At 43.5% G+C, this 15402-nt stretch overlaps 1 protein-coding gene across 1 annotated transcript; it reads right to left on the bottom strand.

Moving 5' to 3' along the window:
* Window positions 1-353: 353 nt before the first annotated feature.
* Window positions 354-13535, bottom strand: bdh1 (3-hydroxybutyrate dehydrogenase, type 1). The gene is made up of 5 exons (XM_024375943.2): window positions 13275-13535; window positions 12883-12993; window positions 11944-12085; window positions 9201-9353; window positions 354-5554 (listed from the first exon to the last, which is right to left on the bottom strand). The coding sequence occupies exons 1-5, from the start codon at window positions 13485-13487 to the stop codon at window positions 5088-5090; spliced, it is 1086 nt and encodes a 361-aa protein (XP_024231711.1). The 5' UTR covers window positions 13488-13535; the 3' UTR covers window positions 354-5087.
* Between the last annotated feature and the right edge of the window lie 1867 nt (window positions 13536-15402).

The raw sequence follows: 15402 nt of genomic DNA, 5'->3' as shown, positions 1-15402 counted from the left end.
CAGAGAGGTTATCCTCCTCAGAACCAACAGTAGAACAGAGAGGTTATCCTCCTCAGAACCAACAGTAGAACAGAGAGGTTATCCTCCTCAGAACCAACAGTAGAACAGAGATGTTATCCTCCTCAGAACCAACAGTAGAACAGAGAGGTTATCCTCCTCAGAACCAACAGTAGAACAGAGAGGTTATCCTCCTCAGAACCAACAGTAGAACAGAGATGTTATCCTCAGAACCAACAGTAGAACAGAGAGGTTATCCTCCTCAGAACCAACAGTAGAACAGAGATGTTATCCTCAAAACCAACAGTTAACACTGGACGGCTAGTGTCCTCTTTTCATAATTGAATGGAAACGTATGAATGTCAAGGCATTGCATCATTTATAATAAATCAGACGGTAACAGGTCATATCAAACACCCTAATCTCAAGTATTTAGCCCCTTGGATTTTGTTGTGTTAAAATTGGATTGGAATGGATTTGATTGTGATTTTATTTATTGTTCTACACAAAATACATTTCTACACATTAATAAAAACAAATAACAAAAATCATTGCATAAAAATTCACCTCCTTTGTTTAAGCAAACCTAAATGAGTTCAGGAGTAAATTGTTGTTTAACAAATTATAAATTACCTGTACTGTATGAAATAGTAGGGGTTGACATGATTCCTGATTGACTACCCCTTCATCTGTCCCCCATACATACGAAAGGTCCCTCGGTCAACTATTGAATTTCAAGCACAGATTAAACTACAAAGACCAGGGAGCGTTTTTGAAAGTCTCATTGCCACCCAGACACAACAAGTATACAGTCCTCCTGAACGGAGGGCAGGAAGGATAATACCACGAGAGACCCTTGGTGAGTTTAAAACAGCTACAGAGTGTAATGGCTGTGACAGGAGATAACCGAGGACGGCTCAACAACTACAAAACAAGCATCCTGTATATAACAAGGCACTGAAGTAAAACTTTTTTCTTCAAACACGGCAAAAGGAATAAACATTTTGGCATAAATGCTAAGTCTTATGTTTGGGGCAAATCCAACACGTCACTGAGTAACTGCCTCGTCCTAACCTGACACACCAGGCTACATAAAACTGGAGTGCCTTACCAAGATGACATTGCATGTTGCTGAGTGGCCTAGTTACAGTTTAGAGACTTAAATCTGCTTGAAAATATGTAGACTTTTGCACAATTGAGGTGTGGAAAGCTCTCAGGGGAAAGTTCAGTCCAGAGCGCATCGCTGTGTTGCCTTTTTATACACTTTCCTGTCTACGGAGTGACCTCAGCCACGGCTGGTGCCGTTTGAGATTGAGGACGATTATTTATTTTCATGAGGATGGCTTTATTTCTATTACAGCATATTGGATGACTGTCATTCATATTTCATTCACCCAGTTCAATGTATCATCGATATGTTTAGGCCACGACATGATACTCTAATTTGACCTATACCCATCATGAGATTGCTACAACAGACTTAGAATGAAAGTTTACAATGCAGGTGAAAAGGTTGAGAGAATAATTTGAGTAATCAAGGTGACAGCCAGTGAGAACATTAAATACTACCTCACACCCTCTTGCCTGCCTCTAGCGTGTAATCATTTGTTCTGTTTTGCTAATAAAAGAGTTTCTATTGGACAAATTCAGGTAGGTCCCTCCCCATTTCGTGCCATTTGCTTAAGAAACGTTTTGTAACAGAATCGTCAGATTTAAACACCCGCCCAATTTACCTTCATTTTATTCTTGATAGAAATAACGCCATTCATTGTCATTTATAATCAATAATTTATTTAACTAGGGAAGTCAGTTAAGAACACATTCTTATTTTCAATGACGGCCTACCGGGGAACTGCCTTGTTCAGGGGCAGAACGACAGATTTGTACTTGTCAGCTCGGGGATTTGAACTTGCTCTAACCACGAGGCTACCCTGCCGCTAGGTAAAATGAGTAAGCTTTTTGAAGATAGCCTACATATAGTAACTGTTCTAGATTATTTTTCCAGTCCTAAAGAGGGTGAAACCAGTCCTAAAGAGGCCAAATTAAAATCATATCAACATGAGATGTGTTACGGCCCCTCGCCACAGTGAAATAGACTATAAATGGCTGTTATGCCCTAATAACTTGCAGGGATTGCCATTTTAAAGACCCAATCTATAGGCCTTTAAATGGCCAAACCTGCAGCCATGAGGTATTCTCTTTAGAATGTTTTCATTGTTTTCTCAGTTTCTTTACAATGCGTATCATGTATCATGCTAAATATGAGCCGCCGTCAGTAATACCCACACGCAGTTCGAACTTTCACTATAGTTTCCTACATTTAGCACCATTCCCCTTCCTTCCTCGGTCGTCTGTCGTTGTTCCAGGGTGACATTAGGCTACCGGTGTCTATTAGAGGCCTTATGGAACTCGGACGTAGCAGTTTAAACCTGCCGCACGGTTCATCACAGTTCCATGTTTAGTTCGTTCGACTATTGTCCACATTTTCCCACCTTACAATATTTTATGACTTGAACTTGAATACGGCAACTTTCAGGATGAATCATAACACTATTTTTGACTCAATAATATATTTAATACGTAAAGGCTCACCAAACCTGATTAGAATGATTCACTTTCCTAACATTGGCACGAAATAATCCAGAAAAATCTACGAGTTGGTGCTGAAAGAGATAAATATATTTTGATGCTTAATTTCATTGATCCATAATATTCTCAACCCATCTCACGATAGTCTGAGTCTGTAGACATAAAATTCCAATTAGAAAAAGGAACAGCATATTTAAAGGGATGGCTTTCGATAAATGTACTGAAACTATTGAATGTGAACTTCACAATAAAGAAAATAATGGGTTAGCAAGTGGGAGGTTTGTCAGTGATTGAATGATATTTATTCATTGAGGGCATGGTAGCCACACCTGTAGAGCGCAATACGTGCTTGGTAAGTCTGAATACCAACTGAGAAGTGCAAAGGCATTTCCTCAGACTGAAACGGCCCCTTAGATACCAACCCAAGAAGACTCATAAGCTGTAATCGCTGCCAAAATGTGATTCTAACATGTATTGACTCAGAGGGTTGAATAATTCTCAATCAAGGTTTATATGGGTGGGTCTAATCCTGGTTGGTTAAAACCACATTCCAGCCATTGTCTATTCTACAAGTTACCACAGGCTAAATCTCTGACGTTAAAATGCCTATTTACTCTAAGCAACCCGCTGTCTCATCAGCCCAACCAGGCAACTTATAAACTTGATCTCCACTATAAAAAGCATCTAGACATTATCTCACATTTCTTTTAGATTAACAATTGGTTTTCAACAGTGGAGATTTGTAATAACCTTGCGTTTGCAAAAAATTAATAAAAAAAAATATATATACAATTTTGAAATTGGATCTCCAGCTGTTAATGAACATGTCGGGACAAACAGGCAGCTTCTCTCAGCCAGTCGAAATCATGACTCAGTATCATTTTTATCTATCTATACAAATTAAATGTCAACAGAAAAACAGTAACTGTAGCTCGTTTGCTGTCATTCCAGCTTCATTTTGGGGGGGAGGGGGAGGGGGGGGGGAGAGAGAACCAGCAAGCGTCCCATGCCAGGAGAAATCATTAGCTCATTGTTATGGAGGTATCCCGAAAGAGTCACTAGAAAACAGCTTAAACCCCAACTACTGTGCTGTTATTCTGGCTACACTGTTTGACATGACTGTGTTAGCCAAATAGCAAGCAAGGGATAAGATCATTGCCAGCCATCATTGCAATGGAACAACGAGGACAACGACTGGGTCTCGTCCCTAGATACAGAACAACGAGGACAACGACTGGGTCTCGTCCCTAGACACAGAACAACGAGGACAACGACTGGGTCTCGTCCCTAGATACAGAACAACGAGGACAACGACTGGGTCTCGTCCATAGACACAGAACAACGAGGACAACGACTGGGTCTCGTCCATAGACACAGAACAAAAGGACAACGACTGGGTCGCGTCCCTAGACACAGAACAAAGACTGGGTCGCGTCCCTAGACACAGAACAAAAGGACAACGACTGGGTCGCGTCCCTAGACACAGAACAAAAGGACAACGACTGGGTCGCGTCCCTAGACACAGAACAGAAAAAGGACAACGACTGGGTCGCGTCCCTAGACACAGAACAAAAGGACAACGACTGGGTCGCGTCCCTAGACACAGAACAAAAGGACAACGACTGGGTCGCGTCCCTAGACACAGAACAAAAGGACAACGACTGGGTCGCGTCCCTAGACACAGAACAAAAGGACAACGACTGGGTCGCGTCCCTAGACACAGAACAAAAGGACAACGACTGGGTCGCGTCCCTAGACACAGAACAAAAGGACAACGACTGGGTCGCGTCCCTAGACACAGAACAAAAGGACAACGACTGGGTCGCGTCCCTAGACACAGAACAAAAGGACAACGACTGGGTCGCGTTTCTGGCAACCGAACCGATAGAATGAACAACCAGCCGGCTTGGGTAGCAACCCTAGATTTGTGTCGGGACTATATCTCGTGGAAGGATGAAACTGTATGAGTAAATTCATCAAAATAATGTTTCTGAAAACATGTTAATAACCCATATAAAAGTGATAATGCCCTGGGAGCTGGTGTTCACCTCGGGCCTAACACCCACGCCAATATAACCTCCAAACACCTAACACCCGCTCCAATATAACCTCCAAACATCGGCTTCATCACTTGAATATCACAGCTTCAGTTATTACTTAAGAAGAAGAAAAGTCCCATTTCCAAGGGGGTGAATGACGTATATATTGTAGATAGGACAATAGTGCATAATGTTCAAAATGGCTCAATCACTGAGATTTCCAGTGTGAAGGAATCCTTAACTACAGCAGTGGTCTCTGGACCTCATGATCCAAGGAGAATAGGAATTGTTAAATCAGTCAAGTCAGGAAATTCATTCAAATTAGATTAACATATTGAGAATCGATCGCTTGTAATTTTCCATAGGGAATTCCCCAATTTTAGACTCTAAAGTGGAACGGAACCATAATGCAATAGGATACACTGTACGTATGGAGACGATCGGAGACAGGGATCCTCCAGTTCAGAAGTAGAGACGGTCGGAGATGGCGGCCGGTAGGTGTGTCATCACCTGCATCCTGATCCACCAGTGAGGCTCCATGGGGTTATAGCGCGTGAACGGGCGGCGTGACGTGATGGCGTCGGTGATGTCATCTAGGACGGGCTGGACATCTTTCTGTCCACTGCTACAGTATGACCTCATCAGAGCCATGTGTTTGTCGAAGTGGGCGTGGCCATAGTCCTCCTGGACACCAGGGGGCGCCTCGCGCCACAGTTTATCAGCCGTGGTCGCCACAATGTCCCGGGTCAGGATGCCCGTTGCCACAATGAAGTTCCCCGGCTCGATGACGGAGACCTTGACCCCCCAGGCCTTCATCTCGTAACGTAGACAGTCGGAGAACGCTTCCACACCATATTTAGATACGCAGTATGGAGAACGCAAGGCATTGCCCATCCGCCCATACATGCTGGCCAGGTTGACCACACGACCTGCAACACAGTGGCATTAGGTTATTACATAGATCAATACCTATTTAACAACAGTGGCATTAGGTTATTACATAGATCAATACCTATTTAACAACACCGTGGCATTAGGTTATTACATAGATCAATACCTATTTAACAACACCGTGGCATTAGGTTATTACATAGATCAATACCTATTTAACAACACAGTGGCATTAGGTTATTACATAGATCAATACCTATTTAACAACACCGTGGCATTAGGTTATTACATAGATCAATACCTATTTAACAACACAGTGGCATTAGGTTATTACATAGATCAATACCTATTTAACAACACAGTGGCATTAGGTTATTACATAGATCAATACCTATTTAACAACACAGTGGCATTAGGTTATTACATAGATCAATACCTATTTAACAACACCGTGGCATTAGGTTATTACATAGATCAATACCTATTTAACAACACAGTGGCATTAGGTTATTACATAGATCAATACCTATTTAACAACACAGTGGCATTAGGTTATTACATAGATCAATACCTATTTAACAACACCGTGGCATTAGGTTATTACATAGATCAATACCTATTTAACAACACAGTGGCATTAGGTTATTACATAGATCAATACCTATTTAACAACACAGTGGCATTAGGTTATTACATAGATCAATACCTATTTAACAACACCGTGGCATTAGGTTATTACATAGATCAATACCTATTTAACAACACCGTGGCATTAGGTTATTACATAGATCAATACCTATTTAACAACACAGTGGCATTAGGTTATTACATAGATCAATACCTATTTAACAACACCGTGATTTAGAACACATTAAAAAGGTAGATTCATCGATGCACTAAGTAAACCGCAATCGATTTCTGAAACAACGAAGAACGTTGAAACACGGAAAAGAGCCCCCTGTACTACTCATATCAATATCTGAGGTGCTGCTGGTGACAACATTATAACGCTGAGTCTACCTTTTCACTTTTTATTTCAAGAAGAAAAGCAGTATGAACCCAAGCTCTGAGGCTGTTAGTGAATGCTCCAGTGGCATGCCTCTACAATCCAACTAGCCTCAAAACCACATCTTAAACACATTCTTCAGGAGCTTTACAGAACAGCGACTGATTGACCAAAGCGCCAGTCAGTTTGTCACTCATTTTCTACCAGCTCAATGCAGTACATTACATTCCACACAAACATTTTGCCTAAACAGAGCCCCCCCGTGCCACCACCGCCGCCCAAACAGAGCCCCCTGTACCACCGCCGCCTAAACAGAGCCCCCTGTACCACCGCAGCCTAAACAGAGCCCCCTGTACCACCGCCGCCTAAACAGAGCCCCTGTACCGCCGCCGCCTAAACAGAGCCCCCTGTACCGCCGCCGCCTAAACAGAGCCCCCCCCCTGTACCGCCGCCGCCTAAACAGAGCCCCCTGTACCACCACCACCTAAACAGAGCCCCCTGTACCGCCGCCGCCTAAACAGAGCCCCCTGTACCACCGCCTAAACAGAGCCCCTGTACCGCCACCGCCTAAACAGAGCCCCTGTACCGCCGCCGCCTAAACAGAGCCCCCTGTACCACCGCCACCTAAACAGAGCCCCCTGTACCGCCGCCGCCTAAACAGAGCCCCCAGTACCGCCGCCGCAACAGAGCCCCCTGTACCACCACCACCTAAACAGAGCCCCCTGTACCACCACCACCCAAACAGAGCCCCTGTACCGCCGCCCCCGCCTAAACAGAGCCCCCTGTACCACCACCGCCTAAACAGAGCCCCCTGTACCACCACCTAAACAGAGCCCCCTGTACTACCACCACCGCAGCCCAAACAGAGCCCCCTGTACCGCCGCCGCCTAAACAGAGCCCCCTGTACCGCCACCACCTAAACAGAGCCCCCTGTACCACCACCACCTAAACAGAGCCCCCTGTACCACCACCACCTAAACAGAGCCCCCTGTACCGCCGCCGCCTAAACAGAGCCCCCTGTACCGCCGCCTAAACAGAGCCCCCTGTACCGCCGCCGCCTAAACAGAGCCCCCTGTACCGCCGCCGCCTAAACAGAGCCCCCTGTACCGCCGCCTAAACAGAGCCCCTGTACCACCGCCGCCTAAACAGAGCCCCCTGTACCGCCGCCGCCTAAACAGAGCCCCCTGTACCCCGCCGCCTAAACAGAGCCCCCTGTACCGCCACCGCCCCTACCACCACCACCCAAACAGAGCCCCCTGTACCGCCCACCCAAACAGAGCCCCCCAGTACCACCACCACCCAAACAGAGCCCCTGTACCACCACCCAAACAGAGCCCCCTGTACCACCACCACCGCAGCCTAAACAGAGCCCCCTGTACTTATATAGACAGGTGCTTGCCTGTCCAAATCAAGTCCAATCAATTGAATTTAGCACAGGTGGACTCCAAGTTGTAGAAACATCTCAAGAATGAACATTGGCAACAGGATGCACCTGAGCTCAATTTTGATTCATAGCAAAGGGTCTAAATACTTATGTAAATAAGGAATTTCTGTTTTTGCTTTGTCATTATGGGGTATTGTGTGAGGACGGATATTTTTTTTTTAATGTTATATATATATATATATATATATTTTAGAATAAAGCTAACGTAACATGAGGAAAAAGTCAAGGGGTCTGAACACTTTCCAAATGTATAGTGGTAAGGTGACTAGGCATCAGCATATATGATAAACAGAGTAGCAGCAGTCTATATGATGATTGTATGTCAGTGTGTGTAGAGTCAGTATAAATGTGCATGTTATGTGTGTGTTAGAGAAAATACAAGGGTCAACTCAGTCTGTGTTACCATTCTGTTAGCTATTTAGCAGTCTAGATGCTGTTCAGGAGTCTGTTGGGTGTCAGACCATGGTTTGGGTGGCTGGGCCTTCCTTTTACACCGCCTGATTAGAGGTCCTGGATGGCCCCAGTGATGTACTGGGCTGTCTGCACCACTCTCCATGCGATCGAGGGCGGTGCTGTTGCCACACCAGGCGGTGATGCAACCAGTCAATATGCTCTCGATGGTGCAGCTGTACAGCTTTCAGGATCTGAGGGAGAATAGGTGATGTTGTGCCTTTTTCACGACTGTGTGGACCATTTTAAGTTCTTAGTGATTTGGACAGGAACTTGAAGCTCTCGACCCGCTCCACTGCCAGAAGGGGGCGTGCTCGCCCGCTCGTTTCCTGTAGACCACAATCATCTCCTTTGTCTTACTGATGTTGAGGAAGAGGTTGTTGTTCTGGCATCACACTGCCCTCCTCCCTGTAGGCTGTCTCATCGTCGCCGGTGATCAGGCAAACTTGATGATGGTGTTGGAAACGTGTTTGGCCACGCAACCATGGGTGAACAGGGAGTACAGGAGGGGACTAAGCACTGAGCTGTAGTCAATAAACAGCATTCACACATAGGTATTCCTCTAATCTAGATGGGTGAGCACAGTGTGGAGTGCAATAGAGATCGTCCCATCTATGGATCGGGTGGGGTGGTATGAGAATTGGAGTGTGTCTAGGATGTCTGGGATGGTGGAGTTAATGTGAGCCATGACCAGCCTGTCAAAGCACTTCATGATTACAGATGTGACTGCTACAGGGCGGTAGTTATTTAGTACTTGTGTCTGAAGCAGTTGTGTGTGGCTGACCTTTGGCCCTACGGATGAGGGGCAGGAGGGCCTTGGTGACCCTGATAACCCCCCACAGGTTGACCTCTGACACCTGTCGGTACGTCTCCATGGTCGTAAACTCCACCTCTCCAAACGTAGACACGCCTGCATTGTTCAGTACCGCCCACAGACCTGATCAGGGGAATAGAGAAGGTTATGTCTTGGTCTCCTTCAGTGTCTCCATTGACACATTTTCTTCTTGATTTAACATAGTCACAGCCTGAATTCAGCATTTACACACAATACCCCATAACGACAAAGTGAAAACATGTTTAGAAATGTATGCAAATTTACTGAAAATGAAATACAGAAAATCGAATTTACATAAAGTACCAGTCAAAAGTTTGGACACACCTACTCATTCCAGGGTTTTTCTTTATTTTTACTATGTCATTCATTGTAGAATAATAGTGAAGATATTAAACTGGAATCATGTGGTAACCAAAAAAAAAAGTGAAACAAATCAAAATATATTTTAGATTCTTCAAAGTAGCCACCCTTTGACAGCTTTGCACAATCTTGGCATTCTCTCAAGCATCTTCATGAGGAATGCTTTTCCAGCAGTCTGAAGGAGTTCCCACATATGCTGACTACTTGTTGGCTACTTTTCCTTCACTCTGCGGTCCAACTCATCCCAAACCATCTCAATTGGGTTGAGGTCAGGTGATTGTGGAGGCCAGGTCATCTGATTGTGGAGGCCAGGTCATCTGATTGTGGAGGCCAGGTCATCTGATTGTGGAGGCCAGGTCATCTGATTGTGGAGGCCAGGTCATCTGATTGTGGAGGCCAGGTCATCTGATTGTGGAGGCCAGGTCATCTGATTGTGGAGGCCAGGTCATCTGATTGTGGAGGCCAGGTCATCTGATTGTGGAGGCCAGGTCATCTGATTGTGGAGGCCAGGTCATCTGATTGTGGAGGCCAGGTCATCTGATTGTGGAGGCCAGGTCATCTGATTGTGGAGGCCAGGTCATCTGATTGTGGAGGCCAGGTCATCTGATTGTGGAGGCCAGGTCATCTGATTGTGGAGGCCAGGTCATCTGATTGTGGAGGCCAGGTCATCTGATTGTGGAGGCCAGGTCATCTGATGCAGCTCCATCACTCTCTTTGGTCAAATAGTCCTTAGCCCTTTGTTGAAAAATGAATAGTGCCACTAAGCACAAACCAGAGGTGATGGTGTATCGCTGCAGCCATGCTGGTTAAGTGGGCCTTGAATTCTCAATAAATCAGTCAGTGTCACCAGAAAAGCACCATCACACCTCCTCCTCCATGCTTCACGGTGGGAACCACACATGCGTAGCTCATCCGTTCACCTACTCCGCGTCTCACAAAAATACGGCAGTTGGAACCAAATATCTCACGTTTGGACTCATCAGTCCAAAGCACAGATTTCCTCTGGTCTAAAGTCCATTGCTCGTGTTTCTTGGCCCAAGAAAGTCTCTCCTTATTGGTGTCCTTTAGCAGTGGTTTCTTTGCAGCAATTCAACCATGGAGGTCTGATTCACGCAGTCTCCTCAGTTGATGTTGAGATGTGTCTGTTACTTGAACTCTGTGAAGCATTTATTTGGGCTGCAATCTGAGGTGCAGTTAACTCTAATGAACTTACCTTGAGCAGAGGTAACTCTGGGTCTTCCTTTCCTGTGGTGGTCCTCAAGAGAGCCAGTTTCATCATAGCGCTTGATGGTTTTTGCGACTGCACTTGAAGAAACCTTCAAAATTCTTGAAATGTTCCGTATTGACTGACCTTCATGTCGTAAAGTAATGGACTGTCATTTGCTTATTTGAGCTGTTCTTGCCATAATATGGACTTGGCCCTATTTGGTAAAAGACCATCTTCTGTATACCAACATAACCTTGTCACAACAACTGATTGGCTCAAACGCATTAAGGAAATGCACATGACAGCCCACATGGAGCTAAAATGCATGTGAAAGACAGGGCATAAGGCAAAAGATTGTGGTTTGAGACAAAAGAAAATAACATTGGCCTGAATAGAAAACACTATGTCTGAAAACCAGGCCCAGCTCACCAGTCTAACGCCATCTGTACCATGAAGCATGGTGGTGGCAGCATAACGCTCTGGGGATGCTTTTCAGCAGAAGGGACTGGTAAGGATAGAGGGAACAATGAATGGAGCCAACCTTGATGAGAACCTGCTTCAGAGTGCAAATGACCTTAGACTGAGGCGAAGGTTACGTTCCAACAGGACAATGACCCCAATCATACAGCCAAAGCAACTCTGGAATGGCTTTAGAACAAGAATGTGAAAGTCCTTTAGTGGCCCAGACATGAATCCCATTGAAAAATCTGTAGAAAGACTTGAAGATTGCTGTTTACCGTCACTCACCATCTAACTTAATAGAGCTTAAGTAAAGGAAGAATGGGACCAAAATAAATGAGATATTTCTTTATTTTCAATCTGCAAAAATGTCTTAAAACATGTTTCCACTTTGTCATTATGGGGTATCGTGTGTAGATGGGTGAGATTTTTTATTTTGAATTCAGGCTGTAACAAAATATTGAATATGTAAAGGGGTATGACTACTTTCTGAATGAACTGCATCTGCTTTCACTGTCATGCAGATAATCATTCACTATACCCAATAATTCAGATCAAAAATCAGCATATTTATTCTAGATAATGTACAAAGAGTTCTGCATGATGGCGTTCATGTTCCTGTATATGGTATGATGTCTGGCAGAGAGACAGACTGGTGTTCTGTACCTCTCTGTGAGTCGTCCAGGTGTGTGTTGACGTAGTCCACAGCTCTGTTCACCTGCTCCTCACTGCAGACATCCAGCTGAACCACCTTCATCCGATCTGACTGCATCTCCTCCAGCTCCTTGGACCCCTCCCCACCTTTATCCTGGAAAGGAAAGGCATCAAATCAGAAGAACTCAAACACTGGCTGACGATAGTCAATGGCTCTCTGAATATTTCAACAATAAGCACAAACTCAGACTGCTGCGCCAGCCTATTATTTCATAGACAGAAATCCTACTTTCCATTTCCTTAGCATCTTCTGCATTACCTTGACAGTTTACCTGGACATAACCTAATAGCATTACCTTGAACAGACAGTTTACCTGGATATAAACATTACCTTGAACAGACAGTTTACCTGGATATAAACATTACCTTGAACAGACATTTTACCTGGACATAACCTAATAACATTACCTTGAACAGACAGTTTACCTGGATATAAACATTACCTTGAACAGACAGTTTACCTGGACATAACCTAATAACATTACCTTGAACAGACAGTTTACCTGGATATAAACATTACCTTGAACAGACATTTTACCTGGACATAACCTAATAACATTACCTTGAACAGACAGTTTACCTGGATATAAACATTACCTTGAACAGACATTTTACCTGGACATAACCTAATAACATTACCTTGAACAGACAGTTTACCTGGATATAAACATTACCTTGAACAGACATTTTACCTGGACATAAACATTACCTTGAACAGACAGTTTACCTGGATATAAACATTACCTTGAACAGACATTTTACCTGGACATAACCTAATAACATTACCTTGAACAGACAGTTTACCTGGATATAAACATTACCTTGAACAGACAGTTTACCTGGATATAAACATTACCTTGAACAGACAGTTTACCTGGATATAAACATTACCTTGAACAGACATCCAGCAAAGACAGTGAAGCCCAGTTTGTGGAGGTGCTTAGCTGTGGCATGACCAAAACCACTGTCACAGCCTGTGATGAATACTGCCTTTCCCTGTACCTGCAACATGGACAAACTAATATTACCCAACACAAAGTGTCATTTTAAAGGGTTTGAATAGATGGAAAGGCAAGCTGAGAAACTGCACCGCTTGGAATTGACCCATTTAATTTCAAACTATTGTGGGATACTTTTATATCTTATTATGATATGATTTAATGTCTTATCTGCTTTGTTCAACTTTAAATCAGTATAGCGTAGATACAGTGTGGAATAAAATATAAAAGGCATTAGATTTTCAGTGGTGTACAGTACAGGTGAGATATTTTAGGCTTCTGTACCTCTATCGTTCCTCTGGGTATCCGTGGTGTCGCGACATAGAGTACAAAAATTAAATACACCCCGACTATGCACTCGGACACACTGGTCTCAGGAAAACCACAGCATTTAGCGACAGCATTCAGCAACGCTGGGAGTCCGAACCCCAGAACTACAGTCAAAAGAACCGAAAACGACACGAGTAGAGCCCCTCGAACGAAAGGAAGCGAAGCCATTTCGTTATAAACTTCTGTGCTGTTAACTTCTTCTTCGGGGTTTAACGACGGTTGGCATCCAAAGTGTTGCATTACCGCCCCCAACTGGACTATAATATAAATCCATTATACTGTGATACAAAATGGGAAAAATATAAAATAAACACCATTCCAACTAACTCTACACTAATTAAAAACTCACTTCCCCATTCCACTACTTTGACCATATCTTCTCCTGCACCACAAGGGCAGAAAACCACCACTCAACACACCCTGTAACTCTTCTGAAGTCAAATCTTGTATGTCCAGCTGCTTCTCTGCAGCTGCCACTACGTATATGTTCTGTGATTTACATTCCAAGAATAGTTTCAGAAGAAAGTCTTTGTTTCTGGCCATTTTGAGCCTGTAATCGAAACCCAGAAATGCTGATGCTCCAGATACTCAACTAGTCTAAAGAAGGCCCGTTTTATTGCTTCTTTAATCAGAACAGTTTTCAGCTGTGCTAACATAATTGTAAAAGGGTTTTCTAATGATCAATTAGCCGTTTAAAATTATAAACTTGGATTAGCTAACACAAAGTGCCATTGGAACACAGGAGGGATGGTTGCTGAAAATGGGCCTCTGTACGCCTGTGTACATATTCCATAAAAAATCAGCTACAACATATTACTGATTTTACTAGGCAAGTCAGTTAAGAACAAATTCTTATTTACAATGATTGCCTAGGTGGGTTAACTGCCTTGTTCAGGAGCAGAACTACAGATTTTTACCTTGACGTCTCGGGGATTTGATCTTGCAACCTTTCGGTTACTAGTCCAACACTCTAACCACTAGGCTACCCTGCCACCCCCCTGATCAATTTGATGTTATTTTAATGGACAAAAAAAGTGCTTTTCTTTCAAAAACATGGACATTTCTAAGTGACCCCAAACTTTTGAACGGTAGTGTTTCTCCAGCAGCAGACTATGATCGATAATGTCAAAAGCCGCAATGAACAAACCTGCTCTGTTTTAATCATCATCATCATTTCATCATTTATCTCAGCCAATCAGTCATGTGTGTAAGTGTCCTTCCCTATAAGGGTGTTGAATGTTTGTCAATTTGTTTACTGTAAAATAACATTGTATCTGGTCAATTACTAAGGGTTGGTAACAGGCTGATTGGTCAGCTATTTGAGCCAGTAAAGGGGGCTTTACTATTCTTAGGTATGGGAATGACTTCAGCTTCCCTCCAGGCCTGAGGGGGCACACTTTCTAGTAGGTTTGGATTGAAGATATGGCAAATAGGAGATGCAATATCATCCTCTATTATCCTCAGTGATTTTCCATCCAAGTTGTCAGACCCTGGTGGCTTGTCATTGTTGATAGGCGATGTTTTCACCTCTTCAACACACTTTACAGATTTCAAAAGTACAACGCTCGTCTTTCATAATTTGGTCAGATATTCCTGGATGTGCAGTGTCAGCGTTTGTTGCTGGCACGTCATCCCTAAGTTTGTTTATCTTGCCAATGAAAAAGTAATTAAAGTAGTTTGCCATATCAGTGGGCTTTGTGATGAATAAGCCATCTGATTCAATGAATGAATTTGATTTAAAATGTCATTTAAGGTGCTCCAAAGCTTTTTACTATCATTCTTTATATCGTTTATTTTTGTTTCAGTGTAGTTTCTTTAGTTTAGTCACGCGATTTCTTAATTTGCAGTAAGGTTGTCCAATCGGTTGGGCTGCCAGACTTATTGCCATACCTTTTGCCTCAATCATATGTTGAATGAGGCAAAAGGTATGGCATACAATTTTTCAAATCCTCATCAATCCAAGGGGATTTAAGTTTTTACAGTCATTTTCTTAATGGGTGCATGCTTATTAGTAACTGAGATAAGTGTCAAGAGCAGTGTCTGTTTGCTACTCATTACACACCACAGATCATTAACATATCGT

Source organism: Oncorhynchus tshawytscha, linkage group LG16, assembly GCF_018296145.1.
Source record: "Oncorhynchus tshawytscha isolate Ot180627B linkage group LG16, Otsh_v2.0, whole genome shotgun sequence".
Classification (NCBI taxonomy): Eukaryota; Metazoa; Chordata; class Actinopteri; order Salmoniformes; family Salmonidae; genus Oncorhynchus; species Oncorhynchus tshawytscha.
Note: the sequence above shows the minus strand (reverse complement) of the source record. Positions and strands in the feature narration are given on the sequence as shown.